Genomic DNA, 24,975 nt, shown 5'->3' on the forward strand with positions numbered 1-24,975 from the left:
ATCCAGCAATTGCTCTACTGGGTATTTACCCCAAAGATACAAATGTAGCAATCCTAAGGGGTACATGCACCCCAATGTTTATAGCAGCAATGTCCACAATAGCCAAACTATGGAAAGAGCCAAGATGTCCATCGACAGATGAATGGATAAAGAAGATGAATTCCTAGGGAAGAAACCAGAGAGGGAGACAAACCATAAGAGACTCTTAATCTTAGGAAACATACCGAGGGTTGCTGGAGTGGAGGGGGATGGGAGGGATGAAGTGGTTGGTGATTGACATTAGGGAGGGTATGTGTTTTGATGAGCGCTGTTTATTCTGTAAGACTGATGAATCACAGACCTGTACCCCTGAAACAAATAATACATTATATATTAATTAAAAAAAAAAAAGGAAAGGCTAGGGTGAAATAGGTGATGGGGATTAAGGGTCGAACTTGTGATGAGCACCGGGAGTTGTATGGAAGGGTTAATCACTAAACTGTACACCGGAAACTAACATTACACTGTATGTTAACTAACTGGAATTTAAGTAAAAACTTATAAAAAGTCTAGATTATACTTGGCTAGTTCTATTTATAGGATAAAAGGAACTCTGTCACACTTTTATATAATTTATAGAATTTCCTTTATAGAATAAAAGCAAATATGTGATAGAGTTCCTTTTATCCTAGAAAGATTTTATTCAAAAATTTATTGTTATAATTATTATTAAGTACATTTTTGGAACTTAAAAGGGTGAGCTTTAGTTACTAGGAAAATTAACTTTGGGGAATGACCTTACTTTCTGTTAATTCTTTTTTTTTTCTTTCTGTTAATTCTAATTAATTAGGAATTACTATTATTTGATTCTGCATTTAATACTTACTTTTTTATTTACTAGCACTAGATTCTGTCACATGAGTGCTTAAATAAATTATTTTTTATTTCCTTTGAATTTTAGAAGTCTCTACTATCTGGGCAAATGTGTCAGAATTTGTGGAACGGCAGCTATCCCTACACAAGGTAAGATTTATACTTTAAGTTTAATGCAAGAGTCCAAAGGACTTTTCCTCCTTAGTCTTGTATAAGTTTGCTGTGAGCAAGATAGCAGACTTTAGGGCCATCCAATTTAACTTTCAGTCCTGTGATTTTATGATGCTCCCACTTATGACTTATGGATAGTAGATTTAACAAACATGGATTTTATTTTTAGGTAATGAATTTGTAAAAGTTCTGCTCTTCTAGTTGATACCAAGAAGATCACTGACTAGCCTGGCTATGTGTAGAGGAACTAGATGAATTCTGTTTATCTGTGACCTGATAGTTCCTGGCATAGTTATAGAAGGATATACTGCTTCCTGTTTTGCCTCCTTGCAGGGAATGGGTTTTAACTTAAACACAAGAAGACAATCAGGGACTGAACTCATCTTGCCAAAAATGAGAAACTGTGCCCAGCCTTGATTTTGGATGCCATAGAACTGGACAGATATTTGAGGAATCTGGGGGGAGCTGGGAAACTGTGGAACTTATAAGATGCTCAGAGGTCCCAATATGACAGCCCTTCGGCCGAATTCATCCTTCAAACTTTTGTTTGGTCTGATAATTTGAATTAGTCATCACCACCTAAAGTTTGGAGAGTCTATATAAAGTTTTGCATCTCTCTCTCTCTCTTTTCTTGAAAAATCAGCAGATTTAACAATACCAGTTTTCCATTCCTGCATGATGACACTTGGCTGGAGCCAACAATGGGCTCTCGCCTTTGAATGGGATTTGTACTTTCTAGCCACTGCATTCTCTGGTTGGCTACCTTCACTCCTTTGCATTCTTTCATGGTGCCTGTAGGCATTTATAACCCTTGAGGTACGATATTTCCAGGGAGACAGAGACCCAGTTTGAGAGCCAAAAGCATTTGCTTTTACCCATCAGCCAAGATCACAACACTGCAGCATATGCCTTGGATGCTGGATTGTCTGATTTTAAATGAGAGATGAAACCTAAAAGACAGAATGAGAAAGCAGACATTCTTGTGGCCTCTTAAATTCCCTCTCTCTAATGGCAAATGATTAAAATTTAGAATTTCACACAATTTAGGACAAGAGGAATCTTTTTTTTTTTAAAGGATTTTATTTATTTATTTGAGAGAGAGTGAGTGTGAGAGAGCATGAGGGGGGCGTTGGGGGGTGGAGAGGCAGATGGAGAGGGAGAGGCAGATGGAGAGGGAGAAGCAGATGAGCAGGGAGCCCAACGTGGGACTCCATCGGAGGACCCTGGGGTCATGACCTGAGCCAAAGACAGACACTTAACCAACTGAGCCACCCAGGTGCCCAGGACAGAGGAATCTTAAAAATAGATTAAAAGTAGCTATGGCACCTATACAAGTTTTCTTAGTCCTCATAGCCCTTGAATGATAATGAAGATGGACGATCTGATGTCAGAAGCATTGGAGATCAATATATTACATTTATATTTATATGGAAACTTAGAGCCATAATGTGCTATAGCTGTAGGAGATTGTAGGGATCATTGACTGTTTAATGCTTAATTCTTTCCATGTTTTTTGGATAATGGTACTAAGAGTTATTTTTCCTTATCCCTTCAGTGAATTTGGGTTGTTGCTCTTTTTTTTCCCCTCCTTTTTTCTTTCAGGGGGTTCAGATCCCAGGACTTGGAATTTTCACTTTCATGAGACAAAAACTTGAGGTGGGAAACAACAAGTTTATTCTGATTCAGAGGCCCATATTTATCATGGCGGAGAAGTTAGTACAGATTCATGGACTCAAGCAAAACAAAATATATATTCCTGGTAAATATCTTCAACATTTAAGACCTTCTCAGAAAATAACTGGCCTGGGGATGAAAATGAAAGGGCAAAGTCTGTTCATTTGCTGCGTTACTGGTTTCTGATTTGAGGAGCTCTCTTTTCACGTGGTCCCTTTGGAAGAGTGGGGGGCCAATGCAGGAAATGATATACAGTCTTCCTGCAGGCCATTTTAAACCTCAGTGGCTTAAGAGGCAGGCGTGGGAAGACTTGATGTGACATCAAGGCAAATTTATATAAATGCCACATTACAGAGTTGTGCAGACTTTATTCATTTTTTTAGCCCTCAGAAGTTAAATGGCTATATTGAAAAAGTTAATTAGGGTTTCTGGTTAGAATTATAGTCCATATTAGCTATGAAAAAGATCACTAACTGTTTCTATCATGTGTAATCTAAATTATTAAAATTTAAAAGTGAGAAGGTTAGTAATTCCATAGACTTAATGAACACCTTGTATACCTCTCACACCCTCAAATCTTCTTTCCTCCTACCCTCCTTCCCCCTGCCTTCCTTTCTTCCCTCTTTCCACAAATATTTACTGAGGCCCAACTATGTGTCAGGCTTTGTTCCAGGAGTTTGAGATATAGTGGTAAACAAAACAGGCATGACACCTGACACAGGATGCTTTCTTACATTCCAGCTTTGGTGTGTGGACTTAGTGACACCTGCCCTGGTTGCTTAGGGGCCTTTGGGGGCTTCCTTCCCAATTTCTGGGCTGTGTTCCTTTTGACCTTCCTTATTATCCCCTACTGCATCAGACTCATACATGGATAAAGAGAGACAGTCTATCCCCAAAGTCAGCAGGTGAAAAGGCTAAAATTTGTCTTTATGTGAACTTCCCTGAAAGTTAATTTTCAGAGTAACTTCCCACCAAAAAATGAAAGATTGGAAAAACAAATACCAACAAATTAGAATTAGAATTCATTATGCATATAATCTGTATGGTAGATTTGATTGACTTTTCAGACATTTTTACCTACAGTTTTATGGACATATAATATCCTAATTCATCAAAAACCTACCAAAGTGAAAATATAGCCAACTTTTTTTTTTGACAAAAACATTTGCTCCTTAGAATTAGCTTTCCATCTTGAATCTCATAGTATACTCTAAAAAAGTAGTTTAGATCCATAGTTAATTTTTTTTACAAGGTTGAAGAATTAGTTATTTTTTTTATAAGTTTGAAGAAATTTCAGAATTAAATATATATGCTTGAGTTAATTCACAAGAACAATTCTGCCTAGAGTTTAGCTTTGGAGTTACGATTCTTCATCATTAATTAACTAGGTAACTAATTAAACATTACACAGTGATTCTTAAAGATTGTCAAGATATGATCCTTGCTTTGAAGAGCTCAGAATTTAGCATGGGAAATAAATATGTAAGCAAATGTTGCAACATGATTAAATGCTGTGAAAGCAGCATTGATCAGAACTGGATCAAGTGCTAGGGGAGCTGAGAGGAGAGCATGCCTAACTTTGCTCAAGGAGGGTTAGGAAGATGACATATACCAGGAGGTCTTAAAGGTCTTGATAGGACTTTGTTGGCAGAGAAGCTGAAAATATTTCAGGAACAGTATGAATAATTCAAGAATAAAAGAAAGAGTAAAACCTATTAAGGAAGTAACGAGTACTTCTGTATGACCAGGGCATATGATTGTGGAGGCGAGTGGAGGGAGGTAAGACAAAAATGGTAGCAGTCAAATTGTGAGGGGCCTTTGGCAGTATGATAAAGACTTTGGAGTTCATCCTACAGGCAATGGGGAGCCATTGAAAGTTTTTGAGCAGGGAATTGTATGTACTAGTCCAGTTTTTAGTTTAGGAAGATAGCTCTTTTAGTTATAGTAGTTTTGGGGTGCCTGGGTGGCTCAGTTGGTTAAGTGCCTTCAATTCAGGTCGTGATCCCAGGGCTCTGAAATCAAGCCCTGCATCAGGCCCCCTGCTCAGCAGGGAGTCTGCTTCTCCCTCTCCTTCTACACCTCCCCCGCTGCTTGTGCTTTCTCTTTATCTCTCAAATAAATAAATAAAATCTTTAATTTCAGTAGTTTGGTGAAATATGGTAGAAGCCTGAATGAAGGCATTGGTAATCAGGAGGACAATGGAGGAGTCAATTTATGACATATTTCATATGGAGAACTGATGGGATTTGGCTGCCAGTTGAGAGTGGTAGGTAGCAAGAAGAAGGGACTCAGATTTCTTGGAAAATAGATGTACGTTCTTGTCATCAATGCCATAGGGAAAGAAGGGGGAAGGCAGGTTGGGGTGGCAGGTAAAATAATGAGTTCACTTTTGGACATGTTAAATTTGAAATTCCCATAGCGATACTTAGGTGGAGATAATCCAAAGCTCAGGAGAGGGATGGAGACTAGAGGTCAAGATTTGGATAAATTTACTTAGGAGAGGATATGAAGTAAGGGGAGGAGACAGATAAGGACAAAGTCTTGTTTAAAAAAAAAAATGCAGCAATAAAACACCATCTTATCAGAAGTAGAAGAGGAAGGAAGTCAGCAAAGGAGACCAAGGAAGAGGAAATTGGAGAACCAAGAATAGTGCCATGGATACAAGAGCAAAGAGAGGGCATGTCCAAACAGGAGTTACAGAGAGGTCATGAGAGTAAGATTTACAATGTATCCATTCTCTTGTCCATCATGAGTTGATACTGTCCTTACTGAGATAAGTGGGCTGGAAGACAGATTGAAGAGATGCATTGGACGAATGGGAGGGGACAATCTAGAGGCAGGCAATAGAGCATTTTCTTTTAAGAAATTTACAAAAAATAATAAATAAAATGGAAGAAGGTGGTATAGAATCGCCATTAAATTGTGCAGAAGACTATGGACTGATATAGGGAAGTTTGTGTCTTGTAGAGATATTAATCCTCATCAGCTAGCACTATTGGACACTTGAAAAGCTGTAAAGTAATGCTTGCTGAATGAATGTTTAGAATGTTCTTATCTTCTTCCTATCCTGTTCCTCTATTAGTGGATCTTGTTTACTGCCTCTTTTTGGATTTATCCTCTTGATCATTTTTGTTATTTACCCCCTTTTCTGACTGGCGGTCTGTTCTAGTGGAATAGACCCTGTGCTTATTTTTATGTTAGGTATAACCATATTCCTCTGCAATATAATTTATGGACTTATTAGGGAGGAAAAGCAAGTTATCCAGTCTGATACCCTCCGTTAAGAAACACTTTCATTTGAAGGTAACTTCTATTGAAGATGACTCTTTTCAAAACTGTTGGCATTTATAGATATTTATAAACATTTAAAAACGGTTTGATAACTGGAGGAGATAGGCAAATATTGTGACAGTATGTCCTGAGAGATAAAGGACTGAAAACTTCAGAAAACACTCTGATGAAGAGATGCAGTTATTTATTACTGTGTCTCCAAGATAAAACCAAAAGCTTGTCTGGAGTACTGCTTAGAAAGCTAATTGTTCTTATTTTGAGCAAAAAATATACTTTTAGGGAAAATTGTGCCTATTACTGTCTATTGATAGGGTATAACTAAGGGCACATGGACAATTCTATTTTTCAGTACTGAGAATTAAATAATTATTTGTGAGTCTATATGATATGTCTTTGTTGTAATTTCCACTTCTTTTCCCCCCACCCTGTCTTTTTCTCCTCTAGGTGATATCCCAGTTGTTCCACTTAATTTTGTCATGATATCCCTGGAGGGTCCATTTAGCAGGGATACAGTGGAAGGATGTGTGAAGGAGACATTGCTTGTTTTATCACGATCAATTTCCATCAAACAAAATGTAGAATTTACTTTCAAAGGAATCGGGGTCCTTGTGATTAGAGGCAACAAAGTGAAGATGAGATTTTATAAGGACTTCCTTTGTTCAATGGATGGAAGTGGGGCTTTGGCAAAAGCCCTAGCAAATGTAAATTAAGGTTTTCCTTCTCTAAACCCCTCTCCCAATCATAGCTTTGAATTAACTGTGTGTCATTAATTATTAAGAAAAATTCAGGTTGAGGTGTGCCTGGGTAGTTCAGTTGGTTAAGCGACCGACTCTTGATTTCAGCACAGGTCATAATCTCAGGGTCATGAGATCGAGCCCCACATTGGGCTCCATGCTCAATGGGGAGTCTGTTTGAGATTCTCTCTCTCCCTCTCCCTCTGCTCTTCCTCCTGCTCGCATGCACACTCTCTCTCTCTAAAATAAATAAATCTTTAAGGAAAAAAAAAAAAAGAAAAATTCAGGTTGACATATTTTAAATGGCACTTACCCCAAGTGAAAAGAAGTGGTTTTTTATAGATGATTAACTCTTTGACAAAAAGGTTAGAAGGGCAAAGAAACTTTTTTTTTAAAAGATTTTATTTATTTATTTGAGAGAGAAAGAATGAGACAGAGAGAGCATGAGAGGGAGGAGGGTCAGAGGGAGAAGCAGACTTCCCACCGAGCGGGGAGCCCGATGCGGGACTCTATCCCAGGACTCCAGGATCATGACCTGAGCTGAAGGCAGTCGCTTAACCAACTGAGCCACCCAGGTGCCCGAAGGGCAAAGAAACTTTAGACTAAGTTTTGAGTCAATGCCAACTGAAAAATATAAATAGTAATAGAAACTCTAATTCTGAATATTTTATAGTACCTTATGGTTTAAAAATTCTTCCATATATATTGTTTCATTTGAGGGGCAAAACTTTATCAAACTGGCATTATTATCATCCTGATTTTATAAATGAGAAAAATGGGGGTCAGATTATGTGGGAAGACTGAAATCAGGGTGCTAATAAGTGGTAGAACCAGAATTTCTAGTCTTTTTTTTTTTTTTTTTTTTGCCGGTTATAGTATTTTAATGAAAGCCTACAATAAATTGAGTCATGGAAATGTATCTTTAACTTTTAATTTGCCATATTGTGGAACAAATTTCATAACTGACCCCATCATTGTTAACTATTCAGTAACTTGTATGACCTACATGCTAAGTTGGACATAACAGAATTTAAGGAGCTAGTGAACTAGTCAGTCAATGGGACTAACTGAATGCTTAATGTGCCCTAGGTACACATCTGGGAATGAACAAAGTTGGTATAAGTGAATTAGATTATCATAGAATGTTATGTAATCCTGTGTCCCATAGAGCAAAAGCCTGATTTTTAAGTGAAAAGGCTATAAAATGAAACTCTATAAATATGGTCAAATTTTACCCTCTAATTTCTTCTTTCATGGAGCTCTGGGGTGGGGACTTTAAGAGCTATGCATAATGAGGCATTTGGTTGTTTTCTCCACAATCTGGCTTCACACAAGATTTTAAAGAGGGGAACCGACCGTGTGTGTGTGTAAAGTGGAAACACACACAGGTATAACTCTCTCTTTTCCGTGAAAACCTACCAGAAGCAAGGTCAGAGCATTTGCCTGTCTCTAATCTTCAGTGATTCTATGGAACTTTGTAGCTTTAATAATGTGTTTATAAAAGAGGAGAGCATTTTAATTGGCCTGCTGTACTCTAAGACATAACTTTTAAGGAGCGTTTTCTGGAAGTAGTCTGGAGAGAGATCCTATGAAAAGAGGATGGAGGCCAAAGCAGATGGAGGACTTCTAACCTTTTTGTCAAAGAGTTAATCATCTATAAACAAGTATATCACCCTCATGGACAGAGGCACAAAGCACACAGGCCTGTTAAAGCGTCTGAGAATTCTGGCTACGAAGAAGCCACTTTAGCTGCCTGAATCATGAATCTGGGAACTTTAGGTTAATCCAATACTTGTTAACATCTATAAAACACATTTTAGGAAATTGCTGTTAAGTGGTGAGAGTGATTGTTTTTCCCCTAAATGTCCCATAACTTAAACCTGAGTGCTGTCCTGCAGAATGATTCTCTTGGGAAGCTGTGGGTTTATTTCAATGATGCTGCTTTTGCTGTAAACATATTTAAAACCTCTTTTTGGAAATTCCCTTCAAAGCCTTTTGTAAACCATGTCATTAATCCCAAAATAATTTTGTATGTTATTCTATACTAGTATAATGTAATATTGTGATTACTATATAATGTAGTAATAATTATAATAGCTACCATTTTTTGAGTGCTTATTCTGTGCCAGCCACTTACATACAGTACCTCATAAAAATCCCATGAATTAGATCCTATTGTTATCCCCATATGCCCAGGGTCTAAGGCTACATAAATGTTAACAGTAATGCGGATGTGAACATGAATCCATCTGACTTCAAGCCCTTCTCTTAACCACCCAATTTTAGAGTTATTTGAGTCAAGAGTGAAATTAGCGTGCTTGCTCATTTTCCTGATAGTTTCTATTAAGTTGGCTCTCCTCTTAAGGATATGTAAAGGAAGCCATAAACTCTGAAGGCAATTTCCAAAGAGGAAATGGTTTGAGAAAAGGCAGCATCAGTGGCATTGGTATGGGACTACCCAGGTGATAAATGAGATAATTCTTCATTGGATTTTAAGCTCTAGACTTTTAAGTATTCGAAAAAATAACAGTAGAGAGTACCATGGTATCCTTAGCTCTGAGACAGCCTATAGCTTAGATTTGTCTGTCCTGGACCACCGCCCCAGGTGTAACCCTTTTCTGTCTCTGTCCTTCAGAGGCCGGACACTGTGGACTCCGTGTTGTCTAGCAGAGAGATCTTAGGAAAGCGACCCAACAGTGTGCTTGCATTTCCAAGGTCAGTGCTTTGCTCCACAGTTTCCTCCAGGTACAGCAATTCTTGATGATTTACTAATGTGATTGGGCCGTGTTTCTCACCTCTTCTAGCTCATGCTCCTTTTAGAGTTCTCACTCTCTCTCTCTCAGTGCTCCAGCAAAGAAGAATTTAATGCATACTTTCCATAGTTGAGATAGAAAACAATGGGCAGTTAGACTATTCCTTTTTTATTTTATTTTTTTCTGATGATTCAACGATTCTAAACATCACTTGGTGCTCATCCTGATAACTGTACTCTTAATCCCCTTTATCTAACCATCCCCCCACCCACCTCCCCTCTGGAAACCACTAGTTTATTCTCTGTATTTAAGAGTCTGCTTTTTTGTTTGTCTCTTATTTTCTTTGTTTGTTTGTGGAACTCATAAGTTCCACATATGAGTGAAATGATATGGTATTTGTCTTTCTCTGTCTGACTTATTTTACTTAGCATTGTACCTTCTAGGTCCATCTAGACTATTCATTTTTTAAACTACTCTTAGTTCCCTGGAAATTCTGATACTACCTCCCATCAACTTTAGTCTCTGCAATATTAGTGCACTTCTTCTCATCTGCTAAGTTTTCTTCTACCTTCTATCACTTCTCTGACCTAGCTTCCTCTTTCTGCAGTCTAGCCCACCTCCTGTCTAAGCTCTGGTTTTTACCTCTCAAGAAGTTAGAGAGACAGGTGGAATAAAGGAACAACTTTATCTCAAGAGTGCCATGGGCGTTACTGGTGTCTGCTGCTAACAATGATTATAATAATGATAATGATAATAATAATAGAATAATAATAGAACACTTACTACTGTAGATGTCAGATACTGTTAAGCACTTTCTCAATATTATTGTACTTAATTTTCACTACAACTATTTGAGATATGTATTATAATTTTATCCATTTTATAGAGGTCCAAAATTAATTATAATTTTAATTCTTTTTTTCCTTTTAACAAGTCAAACAACATGATACTGTATTAAGAGCACTGGAATAGGAGTCAAGATATTGGGTTTTATTTTCAGTGAGTGGCTATCACTCACTCATCGTATGCCCTTAATCATGTTCTTAATCTTAATTGCTGTGCCTTTAACTACTATGCATTTCAGGTGGAGGAAGTTTGGGGAATACAACCAGCTTCCCAGAGTGTTATTTTCTCATGGTTTTTGAGTGTGGACATCCTCTTGTGTTCATCGGATTGTTGATGGAAGGACTGTATGACATATACCTCAGCAAAATCAGTGTGAGGACCAGAATAAGCATTAGAGATTAGTCCAACCCCTTCATCTTGTAGATGAAATGGCCAAACAACTGACTGGCCAAGTCAGAAATAAAACTATGGCTCCTCACTGCTCCACTGTTCTTTCCATCGCACCACGTTGCCTTACTCATTAAAAAGAAATCAATGGATTCAAATAATTTTATTTTGATTGTATTTTGAAGGCAAATTTGGCTGCCCTGCTAGGACATATTTTGGCTTCAGCACTTCAGGAGGGAAATAACTGCAGTGAATCAAGACCAGAGATTGACAGGCTTTCCTGTCAATGAGAGAGTCTAGACATGGACATGAGGACTCAAATAGTCAAAACAGTTATAGATGCTTTATTTATGTGAAGTTTGGCCCCTGAATTCACTGGAAGTACCACTTCTCCCCCATTTTCCTCTCTCCTGCTTGTAACTCTAACCCAGCACTCCATACTTGAGACCACAGAAAATCTACAATTACACACACCAACTGAACAAACCCATTCCCCCATTGTGCCTTTGTAAGTCCCTCACTTTTGCCTGGGGAAGGGATGGGGATGTGGGGAGGAGAAAGAGGAGAGGAATGGTTATTTCCAGATATACTCTGCCTACCAGGCTATGAATCTTTGCCTTCAAGCAGCCACCTTTCACTGTATTACTCCTAATGGCATCTGGTTATAGAACTAGAAAAGACAGACAAATTCAAACTGAAACCAAACCCAAAAGCTTAAATCCCACAAGTTATCTGTATAAGAGCTGCTTTTGAGTCCCCAGTATTGAGGGGGAAAGTCTTGATCAGCTCTCAGACTTAGTCTCAAAGAGAGCCTTAGCAAATCAAAGCACTTGCCCACTTGAGGGAAATGGGCTTACTTCAGAATCAGAGAGCTAGTTGGGTTGCTTCTCAGGATTGAAAGTTCACATGGTCACCTATTCAGGTACAGTGCAGTAAACATCGTGCCTTATTTCTAGGATTGAGCTCAAGGAGATGGAGAACAAACCACCTATGGAGACCATTGTAGAAGAAGGTAGAAAGAATAGACAAAAGAAGTACAAATTAAAAGACCAGCCAGACAAAGAAGAAGGCATCAGAGGTAGGTCAATGACTCTGGGTATCATCTGTCATGCTTTACTGCTTAAGAGTCCAGCCATATTGCTTAGTGACTTCTATGCCCCAAATAAAGTTAGATTCATGAATAATCACTGTATTATTCTTTCTAACAAATATCTTCTTTTTTTAGATCATGGTTTTTAAAGTTATTTATTTTTAATATATAAATCCTATAATCTCTTTCATAAACATTCATCGAGGAAAAACTACCTATGTTAATATAATTCCTAAAAAGTTATATTTCTTTATTCTAAAAATATATGAAAGTTCTAAAACAACATTACTAAAAAAATTACATAAATATAATTGTACAAGGTAGCACATATGGTAAACATTTAAATATTTCTTAATCCAAAAGAAAGTAAATAATTATAGAATATCTGCTAAATACTATGACCATGCTGATATTTTATATATGTTAATTAAATCTCATAAGGCTCAGGATTTTTTCAAGTAGCAATTTTTTTTTTTATGGTAGCCAAACAGGGTTTATTTTAGCAATGTAGAGATCATTTGGCATTAGGAAATGTATTAAAATTATACAGTTCATCAATAAGAAAAGTAAATCACCCAAATCTAGATTCTGAAAAGCATTTGCTAGAATTCCACATCTGTTTCTGTTTTTTTTTTAACCTTTAAAATTGTAGGAAGAGTAGGATAATCTCTTTTTAAATATTACTGTTATTATTTTATTTTTATTATTAACATATAATGTATTATTTGTTTCAGGGGTACAGGTCTGTGATTCATTAGTCTTACACAATACACAGCGCTCACCACAACACATACCCTCCCCACTGTCCATTACCCAGCCACCCCATCTCTCCCATCCCCCTCCACAACATCTAACAAATATCTTCTATTTCTGGAATCTTATATCTCATCTTGACCACTTTCTGACTCTCAGGCTTTTAGACTATGATCTCTCTGCTGGCTCCCCATTACTTAAAGAGGCCAAAATTCAGATGCCTATGGGGTCCAGGCAGATAATGTAAATGCATGAAGGGGGTTCTATAGGGCAATATGTTAGCATAGATAATAATTTTTATGAAAAATGGAGAATGGTAATTTTACATCTTTGATATTTGGCTTAATAGAAGATAGTTGGATTTTTATGTCTATGTCTTTACTTAATCTGTTATGATGTGCTGACTTGGTTGAAGCGCATGATGAAAGTCCTAGGACTTCAAAGACTTTTTGAAAGGGTCCTAGAAATCCTTAGGAGTTTCCATTCTACCCTCTGAAGATTTCCTCTGAGGGACTGTTGCTTTGTGGGCAACACACTAATTGACAGTGAAGCAAAAAATGCTGATTGGGCCAAACAAAACATATCAGTGGGTAAACACTGGTTTGTGGATATTAGTTTTGCAACATGAGGTCTACACAACTACATATAAACTTTTAGCCTAATATTCACATGCTTTTGTGTTTTTAGCCTCATCTGTCACTATAGACTCCTTCTCTGAGCAAAACTGTTCATATTATTCTAACATGTCTTGCCCTTTCCTGCCTTCATGCTTTTGTTCTCTTTTTCTCCTGCCTACAATGTCCTTCCTTTTCTTACAGTCTCTCCCAATCCTACTCACTTCTCAGCATTGTTTTTACATCTCACTTCCTCCATGAACACTTCTCTCATCACTGGAATCTGAAGTGTCTTCTTTCTTCTCTGAACATGGCAGACCCTTAAAGATGGCACCATCATTTGGGATATAGACATTTTTCATCATTGTCCTGAGTTGCTATTTATGCAGTGTATGTAAAGCACTTAGCATGGTTGACATGTAATAAGACCTCCACAAATGAGAGCTCTCATGTTTTTTCTTTATATCTTATTTTTCTATCCAGCTATAGATCTTCCCCAGTTTAATGAGGTGGTTATGTCCAGATTAACCCATTATAAGTTGAAACTATCATATTAATACACATAACCTACTGAATAGTATAGCTAGCCTATCTTAAATGTGCCATCTAGCCTACAGTTGGGCAAAATCACCCAACACAAAGCCTATTTTATAAAGTATTGAATATCTCATGTAATTTATTGACCACTGAAAGTGAAAAACAGACTGGTTGTCTGGGTACAGAATAGTTGTAAATGCATTGCTTGTTTACTCTTGTGATCGTGTGGCTGACTAGCAGCTGCAGCTTGCTGTGTTGCCCAGCATCCCAAGGGAGTATTGTGCCACATATCACTAGTCTGGGAAAAAATCACAGTTCAAAATTCAAAGTACAGTTTCTATTGGATGCATATCACTTTTGCACCAACATAAAGTCAAAAAAATCATAACTCAAACCCCATCGTTAAGGGAACTGTCTGTATATCTATTGAAAGATCCTTAATGGCAAAGACTTGCCTCTTTGCATTTTCTAAAGTGACCAGCCAGTGCTTTGCATGTAAGAAGTACACAGCAAAAATAATTGTTTTAACTACACTAGGGCAAGGGACAATAATTTAAGATGTTTCTTATATAAAAATTTTTCCTGGTAAAATAATGAGTTTTAAAAATCAGTTAAGTATAAAACCACCCATTTAAAGTTGGAAGAAAACTTGGTTTCATTCATTCTACAGAGATCTTATCACCTAAGAGACTTCGAGATAAACAAGCTATCTCCTCTCCCAAAATGACAAGCATCAACTTGCTGAGTAAGTTAGAGCAGAATGGGAGTAGCTGGAAGATTATGAACCCTGAAAGGTAATGAATTGGTATTTTATCTGTTGTATGTTACTAAATGTATTTTTGAGTTATATCTTGATGCAGGGAATTTAAATGAGTGTCCATTCATTTCTTCTTCCGGTAGTCTTGATTACATTCTACCTGTTAGGTGATTGGGATAATAAATTCAGTCAGGGCTCACAATCTAGTGGGAAAGCCAGATATACATAGAGTGATGAACCATGATTCAGTAGGATACATGCTATGACAGAGGTGCAAACAAAATAGCACAGAGAAGGGAACATCTAAATCTCTGTGGATTTGGGAAAACTTCCCTTGTTGTTTTCTCTTTCCTTTTCTTTTTTTTTTTAAAGATTTTATTTATTTATTTGTCAGAGTGGGAGAGCAAGAGAGAGAGAACACGAGAGAGTGCACAAGCCGGGGGAGAAGAGGGAGAGGGAGAAGCAGACTCCCCACTGAGCAAGGATGTAGGGCTCCATCCCAGGACCCTGGGATCATGGCCTGAGCTGAACACAGACACTTAACCGACTGAGCCACCCAGGCAACCCCCTTCTTGTTTTCTGAGATCCCCTTTGTTGTTTTCTGAGATCCCCCTTGTTGTTTTTTGAGTGCTTGGATATTACAATATGACACAGTTTCATATTTAGATCAAATTAGCTTTGCTAAACATGGTTGGCACTTAATAAATGTTCTTTGAATGAATGGATATATTACACGTCATGGCCATGTCTTCTAACAATGTTGTGTCAAAAGATTTCTGTTTTCTTTTTTTCTCTTTGAGTAGGACACTTTTTAAGACCTCCAATCAGTCAACTGTATGCAAGTATTTATTGAGCATCTACTATGTACTTTGCACTGTGCTATCAACTTTGAATTTATTAATGTGTCACAATGTACCAGCTATCATATGTGTGATTTATGCACTTTCTGGGATACTAAGGTCATGTTCAAAACCCTAGGCACACTTGTTTTAAGTAATCTCACCATTATGAAAGAGAATTGAGAATTGAATGTCTTGTTCTTTGGAATTTAGTTTAGTCCGACAGACACTGAGCACCACTGCGTGTCCAGCATTATTCTAGACACTGAAGATACAGAGCTCTACAACGTATAAAAGACATATAAACTTGCTTTCAAACAAGAGTCTTTTAGGGAGACTGATGCTAAAGAAGTAACACACATGACAAAGACAAAAGAAAGTACAGAAACTGCAAAGAGGAGGGAGTAATTAATTGTTAGGGATTATTAGTGAAGGCTTCCTATTGGTATGGACCAAAAAATGGTTTTTGTGCTGATTACTAAAGTAATACATGTTTATCACAGAAATTTTTTAAAAATGAGAAAAGCAAGAGATCAAAAAAATCAGTCATAACCCCATAGAGGAAACTTTCTGCTAACATTATGGTGTATATTCTTCGGTTTCATGCATATACAATATATACATGTACTTATACTTGAAACCTATACACACATTTTAAGTACAGCTGAGATCATATCATATGAAGCTTTGTTATACTCAACAATAAGTGGTAAATATTTTCCCATGGCTTTAAACATCTCAGGACATAAATAACTGCACATCATTTCATGAATTTAACTTTTTGTCTGACCAATCTGCTTGTGTATATTTAGATGATTTTTAGTTTTTTAAATATTATAAATGATACTGTTATACTGATACACATAAGTCTCTGCACACATTTGAATATTCTATAGGATAAAAACTTTAATGTAAAATTTTCAAGATAAGAGATGAGCCCATTTTTCATGTCTTTGATATATGTTACCAATTATTCTCAGGAAGGTTGTATCCAATTATCTTCCCAGTAGCAGGGATGTGAGGGAGTGCTATCTTCTCCAGAGTTTTGTTAATACTGGACATTGTACCCTCCGATGGATTCCCACTCTTATCCAGGGTAGAAGCCAAAATCCTTGCCATGGCCTTCAAGATCCTGCCTGATCTCTGATCTCTCTCCTGCTTTGTGTCCACGATCTCATCTCCCTCTGGCCACACTGAGCACAGGCACACTCCCACATCAAGGACTTTGCACTCATTCACTCTGCCGGGAATACTTTTCCCATCAGATAATCTGATTATTATTTCTCCCTCACCTTATTCAAATGTCACCTTCTTGGTGGAACTTTCCTGGGCATTCTGCTTATGGTTTAATACTCCATCCCTCCAGCACTGTAAGGCATTTATCACCATCACACATACTACTGAATTCATTCATTTATCTTGTTTATTAACTGGCTGTCAGATCCTATCAGAATGTTAATTTCATTAGGACCAGGATTTCTTTTTCTTTCTTTCTTTCTTTCTTTCTTTCTTTTTTTTTTAAGATTTTATTTATTTATTTGATAGAGAGAGACACAGCGAGAGAGGGAACACAAGCAGGGGGAGTGGAAGAGGGAGAGCAGGCTTCCCGCCGAGCAGGGAGCCCGATGCGGGGCTCGATCCCAGGATCCTGGGATCATGACCTGAGCCGAAGGCAGACGCTTAATGACTGAGCCACCCAGGCGCCCCAATTTCTTTCTTTTTTTGTATGTTTTGTTCTTCACTGCATCTCCCATGCCTAAAACAGTGCATGTAGTAAGCACAAAACATTTTATAGAATGAATAAATTTTATCCCAGTTTCACAAAATTGGTAACTGAGACTTTGCAAGATGACCCAGCTTGCCTAATGGCAGTCAGCTTGTAAGCAAAAAAGCTGGATTTCAAACCCAAGTTTATTTGATACGAAGCATCGTTCTTAACCTCTATACATATAGATTCTCTGGAAAGAAAAAAAAAATACCACTAAGATTTTTCTTTCTCTTATATTTATACCTGTCTGTAAAATTATCATTGCTCATGTCAGACTGTTTAAACATTAATTAATGTTGCACTGTTTTTATAGCTTATCATCTCCAGGTTGTTTGAAAAATGACAGTGAAATGAAGCCTAAACTTTCTCCAGTCCCCACTTGCCAGGATCATAATAAGGCAGGACAGGTACAGTGTCTTCAAACAAACAAAATCCAATCAGAATCTTCCTCTGACTTCTGTTTCTCAATGAGAGTTATGGGAATTGCTCTTTTTTCATTGTATAGATATGGCTTATGTACTCAGGACCCAAAATTGGACTGTGATAAATCTATCTACTAGTCAAAATCTGCTAGGGTTAACAGAAGTAGGGTTGGGATATCTTTCTAATTTTCAGTTGCTACAAATACTTCTGATCAAATGAGAATTCAGCAAATCCTCTTGAATATTTGTGGGGCCCACTCTACAAATCTCATTTTGCTAATTGTCATTAATACATCCTTCTATAAAGTATATTGCTTGACATACTCAATCTTTGGAGAGCTTGTGAAGGGATTGTGAAGGAAAAAAGTAAAAGGCAATAATTTGTCTTCAAACCTGGTGTTGTAGGAAATGTGTTATGTGTGTTTGCAACGAGCACAGCGCAATTCCCCATTGTACTACAGTGAGGAGAGGAAGAGGAGAGAGATAGAAGATGAGCGACTCATTCAGCAGTATGAAATCCTGAAGGATCAAGAGGCTCTCTTAAAACACCAGGTAGTTCAATACCTCGATTAAAGAGTGCTTAACATGGGACAGTAGAACATGATTATAAAGTGCCATTTAAAATGCTCCATTAGGCACCTGGGTGGCTCAGTTGATTGAGTGTCTGACTCTTGATTTCAGCTCAGGTCTTGATCTCAGCATTGTGAATTCAAGCCCCATATTGGGCTCCAAGCTGGGCATGGAGCCTACTTAAAAACAAACAAATGAACAAACAAACAAACAAATAAAAAAACCCTTAAATATGTCTGTACTGTAACATATTTAATCATTTACTTACTGCTGGATTAAAACTTAGGTTGTATCCAGTTTTCACTAATAATGAGCAACACTGGGATGAACATCCAAGCAGCTGAATGTTTGCACCTGTCGCTGATTTCTCCCTCTCCCCCACCCCCAAGGATTGTATTTTAAAGGTAGAATTCCTGGATTTATGTGGTTTTATTTGTGCTTTCTAATAAGATATAATCAAAAAAAAAATCAAAAAAAAAAAAAGATATAATCAAGGCTTTCCCTTTAAATTCATGACCTATCTAAGCAAGCAAAGAGAGAATGGTATGTTCACATTTGCTCTATCCAGATTTCTGTGGTCTCCAATAATTGACTCCACTGCTCTTTCTTGCGTTTGTGATATCGGGTAACTACTTATGAAATCTTCCATTGCCTCTTACGATTCCCATAGAGGTGCTGCCTAAAGCTCCAAAACAGGAAATAAAAAAACCTTCCCCAACCCACTTTTATAAATCTATGAAGACATCAGAGAGTACCATTGCCTCCAAAAGGCAAGTCTCTACCTTGGTTGGATTATTATAATGTAATAGAATTAAAATTTTAAAGGCTCTATGTCAATATGTGATTTTTTTTTCAAAGATGAGAAGTCTGGCTAATAGAGAACAAAATCAGAAAAATGCTGCCTACAATCTTGGAGTTGCTGAAGCTATAAGAATCCACAAGAATGAGAAACCTGAATTTTATGTGAGTCTTTCCAAAATTTCTATTGCCAATACCTGCCCCATCTGTGAATATATGGATCCATTCTCTGTACTGCAGGCTGTGCCATTGTTTAAGAGGTGAAATGTGGGTTGTATAAGGTTGAAGCCTTGTTCTGGGTCAGGAGTTGTCCAGCATCTGTGTCCAAAGTCTTCACATTTACAATACAATCCCTATTAGATACTATGGCACTTGTTAATGATAGTAACTCTCAGCCAGGTCCTGGGGTGGGTGGTGGGGGGCAGTGTACTAAAGTAATGCCCCAGGAACCACAGATCTGCAGAGCCATCATTACCTGGGAACTTGCTGGAAAGGCAGAATCTAGGGCCCCATCCCTCCAGAGTGGGAATCTACATTTGAGTAAGATCCTCCTGAGATTTGTAGGTGCACTGAAGTTTGAACAGCCCAGCTGCTTAGATAGAGGTGAGCCATCTGCTTCACCACGGATTTAATGTTTTCAGTCACTGTGTGCCTACCTTTAATTTGTCTGAACCTTTCTCCCTTCACACCACTATCTAGGTGGTCTGACACTCTGGACATAACTCTAATAAAATACACTTTCTTTCTTTATCACCAAACATCTATTGAAATCCTATGTGCTGGCCACCGTGTTCGTGGCTAGGAATACAAAGATGAATAAGGCAAGGTCCCTCTTGAAAGAAGTCTTAGGCTACTGGAGGAGACAGGTTTAAAATCCTGAGTGTGGTATAATGAATGTTATGATAAATCTTTGAAGAGGGCAGTGTCTGAGCAAAGAGTCACTTGACCAGACCAGAGATCTGGGGAGACTTCCTTGTATACACCAGTTAGGTAAAGGAGGGAATGGAAGGAGAACCTTCCAGGCAAGGGTGTCAGGGAGGGAGGAAGGAGACATGATACTTTTGAGATTTAGGCCTGATTCTTTTCTCTTCTTACATAAAAGTTCCAGACTATGTTTATTACTGCCTACTTTGTGTATCCTCTTTGATATATCTGCAGATATCTTAAAAAGACCAAAACAGAACTTTTGATCCCTCTCCTCACCTGTTCTTCTCTTAGCCTCCCCATTTCAGTAAGTGGCATCACCAGGCAGACAGTTGCACAAACCCAAACCAAGGAGTGATCCCAGATTGCTCCTCCTCTGTCTCCCCCATCCAACCATCCTCAAGCACAGTTGCCTTTACCGCCCAAATGTACCCAATCTTTTCACATCCCTTCATCTTCAATGCTACCACCCTAGAACAAACCATATCATAAAGCTCAGCTTCTGAAATACTTCCCTAATTAGGTTTGCTGCTTGCCTTCTTCCCCTTTACAGTCTATTCTCCACATCGCAGTCAAGTGATCTTTTAAAACTTAACCCAAACATATCATTCTCCTGTTTAACCGACTGAGCCACCCAGGTGCCCTATCATTCTCCTGTTTAAAACCTGTAATGGGGGGCGCCTGAGTTGCTTAGTCGTTAAGTGTCTGCCTTCGGCTCAGCTCATGATCCCAGGGTCCTGGGATCGAGCCCTGCATCGGGCTCCCTGCTCGGTGGGGAGCCTGCTTCTCCCTCACACTCCCCCTGCTTGTGTTCCCTCTCTTGCTGTCTCTCTCTCTCTCTGTCAAATAAATAAATAAAATCTTAAAAAAAAAAAAAAAACTAAAACCTCTAGTGGTCTCCCACTGAGTTAAAATAAAATCTAAACTCTTATCTTGACCTATGAGGTCTATATGGCCCTGCCTTCCTCTTTGAGCTTACCTGCTACTTTCCCCTTGCTCATTGTGCTTCAGCCATGTAGACCTTCTTTCTGCTCATTAAACATGCCTAACTTGTTTTCATTTAGTGCCTCTGCACTTTCTGTTCCTTCTGTACGGGACACAGATTACCTGATACTTGCAGTGGAGGTGATTCAGTCAACTTTACTGAAAAGCCTTCCCTAATAACCAACCACTTTAGCTCTGTTCCCACCCATTTGCTATGATAAAGACTTCATAGCACTTGATCACTACCTTAAATTATCTGATGTATGTTCACTTGTTCCCTGTCTCCTGTACCAGAAGGCAGGCTCCATGAACCAGGCTCTCTGCAGATCTCTGTGTCTAGAATGGCCAGGCCCAGAGTGGGTATTCAGTTCTCCCTCTTCCCACATCTGCTCAGTCCTTGCTCATGCTTTTGCACTCACTTAGAACTCCTTCCTTCCATCTGTGTGTGGTGCTAGCTCAGGACCTCCTCCATGACATTCTTTTTCATCTTTCTCTTAGATATGGGGTTTTGTCTGTTCTGCTCAGATTCATCCTTGAGCACACTCCCATTATTCCGTGGGTTGTCTCAACACTAGCTGGTCAGTGTGTTGAGGACTGGGCAAATACTATAAATTAATAATTGATTTTAGTGTTCTGAATTACCACTTTTATTCTTTGTTCTTTTTGGTATTTTAAAGTAAAATGCATTGCTTCTTCTTCCTTCCAGAAATCTTTCCTGTTTGATAAACGGCCACTCAGTCCTGAGATTAATGCTTTTAAACAAGAAGAATATTCCCAAAGTCTCCTGAAACAAATGGATAACAGACGGGAAAAGGAAATAAAGCAAAGACAAAACAGAGAGTTGATGGACCGCCTAGAACAAGTGCAACTCACAGAGGAGTGAGTCTAGCTGACAGGCCCTGAAAAATGGGTTCAGAATTTTCATGTGAAGCTTATTTCCATGTGGGATTGATTAGCACAGCTGTAACCGACTGAGCAAACCAACCCAGCTAGCCACCAGTACCACAGCATGACATTTCATTAGAAAAATGAAAAAGCTGTTATTATTATGACCGTTAGAGTAATGATTAGCAATCTATAATTAATGATAGAGTATCACTTTGTATTGTTTTGTGATCACTAATACTGGCAGATGGAGGAAGGGACTTGTCTTGAATAAGCAGCATTCTCAGCTATTCCCAGTTGATCTCAAAGCAAAGCTGGGGTTTTGTTGTAAGTAGGGGTGTCCCACGGAAGCCAGGGGCAGGAGTGTATGGGGGACAAAGAGGACTAGAACCAGGGACTAAAAAGTCATGTAAGAAATGCTTTCCTTCTGCTCACACCCACAGCTCCTTGGTTGACATCATTTTTTTTCCAGCTCAAACTTGGATGAATGTTAGTCTCAATTACAAATTTTCAAGAATGAGAATCTGATTGGTCTTGCTTGGGTTGTCTGAGGCCTGGGATAGGGTCAGAGTTCAAACATGCCTAAGGGGGTCACACTTCTACTATTGAGGTCAGGAGAGCAATTAAAGAGGCTACTGTAGTGGGAGAGAGACTCCTAAAACAAATAGTAAGCTAGTTTTTGTGACCAAAAGATTATTTTTCTATAAAATATATATGTTCCATTATACTTGCTTTATGGATCATGTGGGTTTCCTGTGGGTTGCAAATAGCAGAATCATAATTTATAATAGGAAAGATCACTTTTCTTAAAAAGGAATCTTATGGTGAATCATTTTATAGAATGAATAGACATTTCCTGCTTTCCTGTCTAGATTTTTTTTTTTAAAACACGAGGGGTGGAGGAGTACCTGTTTTAGTTGTAGTGAATTTGGACAAAATGGTCAATCCCTTGCTCACATCTGTCCTGTCTGTCCTGTATTCAACACATTGTCCACTAGCCTATGGATCTGTTACTCCTTTCTTCATTTCTTTGCTCCTTCCTTTAAAATGAAAGCTCTAGAAGGAAGTATCACTTTTTATTTACCAGTATCTCACTCCTATTGATGCTTAGGAAATAGGTTTTAGTGATGTTATAGTCTCTATTACCAGAGACAGTAACATACTGTGCCCCCCCTTCTCTTATTCTTAACTGCCAGACTTGCTGCACAAAGAGCCCAGTATATAAAAGATAAGATGGAAGAAACACAGTGTTATAAGAGAGCTTTGGATGCGCAGGTAAGTGCATTTTTTTATTTTTAAAATTATGCAGTGCTTCATTAGCATTCTAAAAATATGTATAAGAACTGTCATGAGTAGCCTTATGTGTTACCCATTTGGCGGTTTGGGGGCCCTGTTCTTTCCTCGAAGGGATTGGTGTTTTACTGTGCTGTGGTGTCGTGCGTAGTTTTTTGCCTGCTAGAATTCTGGTCTGCACGATGTGTGTCCCTGTTTCAGATGAAGAACAAACCCCTGCAACTGCCCATGTTTGAGCCAGACTCTTGTGAGCCCATCTTTGGTAAGGATGAGGGTGAGCTGATGGTGGAAAAGCACAAGCGAGAACAGAATTACATGAAGCACCAGCTGGAGGCCGCTGCCAGACACAAGAGGAGAACCATCCTGCAGCAGCTGGTGGAACAGAAGCGGGACTTGCAGATGCTTCGGAGGACACAAAAAGAGTAAGAGACCCCAGATCTTTCTTCCTCCTCCTCCTCTCCTCCTCTCTTGCTCCCCTCTCCAACTTCCCATTTTCTCTCTTTCTCCTACAACAGCACAGAAGCAATAATAATAGTGAGCACAGTGAGGAGTAACTGTGTGCAAAATATTGTTCTAAGCTTACCAAATCCTTCATCTTATTTTGTCCTTACAGTTCACCCTATGAAGAAAAGTTATTGATTAAAAAAAAACCCCAACCAACCAGACCTGATCCTACCTCTCCCTCCAGTTACCTCTCCATATTTTTCCTTCCCTTTACAGTACAACTTCTTAAAGAGGTGTCCAGATCCATACTATCCATTGGAAATACAGTGTGAGCCACAACTGTGGTGAGCCACAAGCCAGGGTGGGGGGGAGTGGGGAGGCAGAGGGAGAAGGAGAAGCAGGCTTCCCACTGAGCAGGGAGTCCGATGCAGGGCTCGAACCCAGGACCCTGGGATCATGACCTGAACTGAAGGCAGACACTTAACTGGCTGAGTCACCCAGGTGCCCCTCAATAGACACCGACATGAAACTTGAGCTCCTTCTCAACTTCCAATAAGCCCCCTTCCTTCAAAGAACTGTTGATGTAGTGAGCGGTACTTATCATGGCCGGCAAGGGGGTGGTGAAGGTGGCAGGGTGCAGGGCAGGACTGGATGCTATATCAGTGCAAATATCTTTAAATTCAAACACCAGACACCCAGTTTCTTTCTTTCTTTTTGATTTGATGAGTTTATACATTATACTATGTTCACCACAAGTGTAGCGACCATCTGTCCTGTTACATTGCTCTTACGGTATCATTGACCGTATTCCTTATGCTGTGCCTTATTGCCATGACTTATTCGTTCCATAACTGGAAGCCTATATGTCCCACTCCCCTTCACCCATTTTCCCTGACCCTCCATGCCCCTCCCTTCTGGCAACCTTTCAGTTTGTTCTCTGTTGATTCTGCTTTTTGTTTATTTGGTTTTTTTAAGATTCATGTGGTATTTGTCTTTCTCAATCTCACTTATTATTTCACTTAGCATAAAACCGTTTAGGTCCATCCATGTCTCAAATGACATGCTTTTGTCCTTTTTTATGGCACTGTAATATTCCATGGTGTGCATGCATGTGCGTGTGTGTGTGTGTATATGTTTGTGTGTATGTATATATACATATGGATATATATATACTACGTTTTTCTTATCCATTTGTCTATTGATAGATACTTAGATTGCTTCCATATCTTGGCTATTGTAAACAGTGCTGCAATAAATGTAGCGGTGCAGATATCTTTTTGAATTAGTGTTTTCATTTTCTTTGGGTAAATACCCAAAGGTAGAATTATTGGATCATATGGTAGTTCTATTTTTAATTTTTCGAGGAACCTCCATACTTTTTCCATAGTGGCTGCACAAATTTCCATTCTCACCTACACTGCACAAAGTGTTCCTTTTTATCCACATCCTCGCCAACACTTGTTTCTTGTCATTTTGATTTTAGTCATTCTAACTGGTGTAAAGTGATATCTCATTGTGGTTTGATTTTCATTTCTCTGATGATGAGTGATGTTAAACTCTGTCATTCCCAAGCTGTATGACCTGAGCCA

The 24,975-nt window shown here is 38.6% G+C and overlaps 1 protein-coding gene across 1 annotated transcript in view; it reads left to right on the top strand.

Annotated features, from left to right (window-relative positions):
• The window catches only part of CCDC81 (coiled-coil domain containing 81), a 61,626-nt gene that overhangs the window by 28,190 nt on the left and 8,461 nt on the right, over positions 1-24,975 (top strand). Inside the window, exons 4-15 of the mRNA XM_034995177.1 lie at positions 941-1,002; positions 2,626-2,782; positions 6,433-6,689; positions 9,358-9,437; positions 11,665-11,786; positions 14,373-14,496; positions 17,380-17,473; positions 17,894-18,040; positions 18,917-19,021; positions 21,471-21,643; positions 22,846-22,924; positions 23,144-23,364. Coding sequence (XP_034851068.1) covers positions 941-1,002; positions 2,626-2,782; positions 6,433-6,689; positions 9,358-9,437; positions 11,665-11,786; positions 14,373-14,496; positions 17,380-17,473; positions 17,894-18,040; positions 18,917-19,021; positions 21,471-21,643; positions 22,846-22,924; positions 23,144-23,364 — 1,621 coding nt within the window. The remainder of the gene's footprint in view (positions 1-940; positions 1,003-2,625; positions 2,783-6,432; positions 6,690-9,357; positions 9,438-11,664; positions 11,787-14,372; positions 14,497-17,379; positions 17,474-17,893; positions 18,041-18,916; positions 19,022-21,470; positions 21,644-22,845; positions 22,925-23,143; positions 23,365-24,975) is intronic.

This window comes from Mirounga leonina, unplaced genomic scaffold (genome assembly GCF_011800145.1).
Source record: "Mirounga leonina isolate KUSES-001 unplaced genomic scaffold, KU_Mleo_1.0 Mir_92, whole genome shotgun sequence".
Taxonomy (NCBI): domain Eukaryota; kingdom Metazoa; phylum Chordata; class Mammalia; order Carnivora; family Phocidae; genus Mirounga; species Mirounga leonina.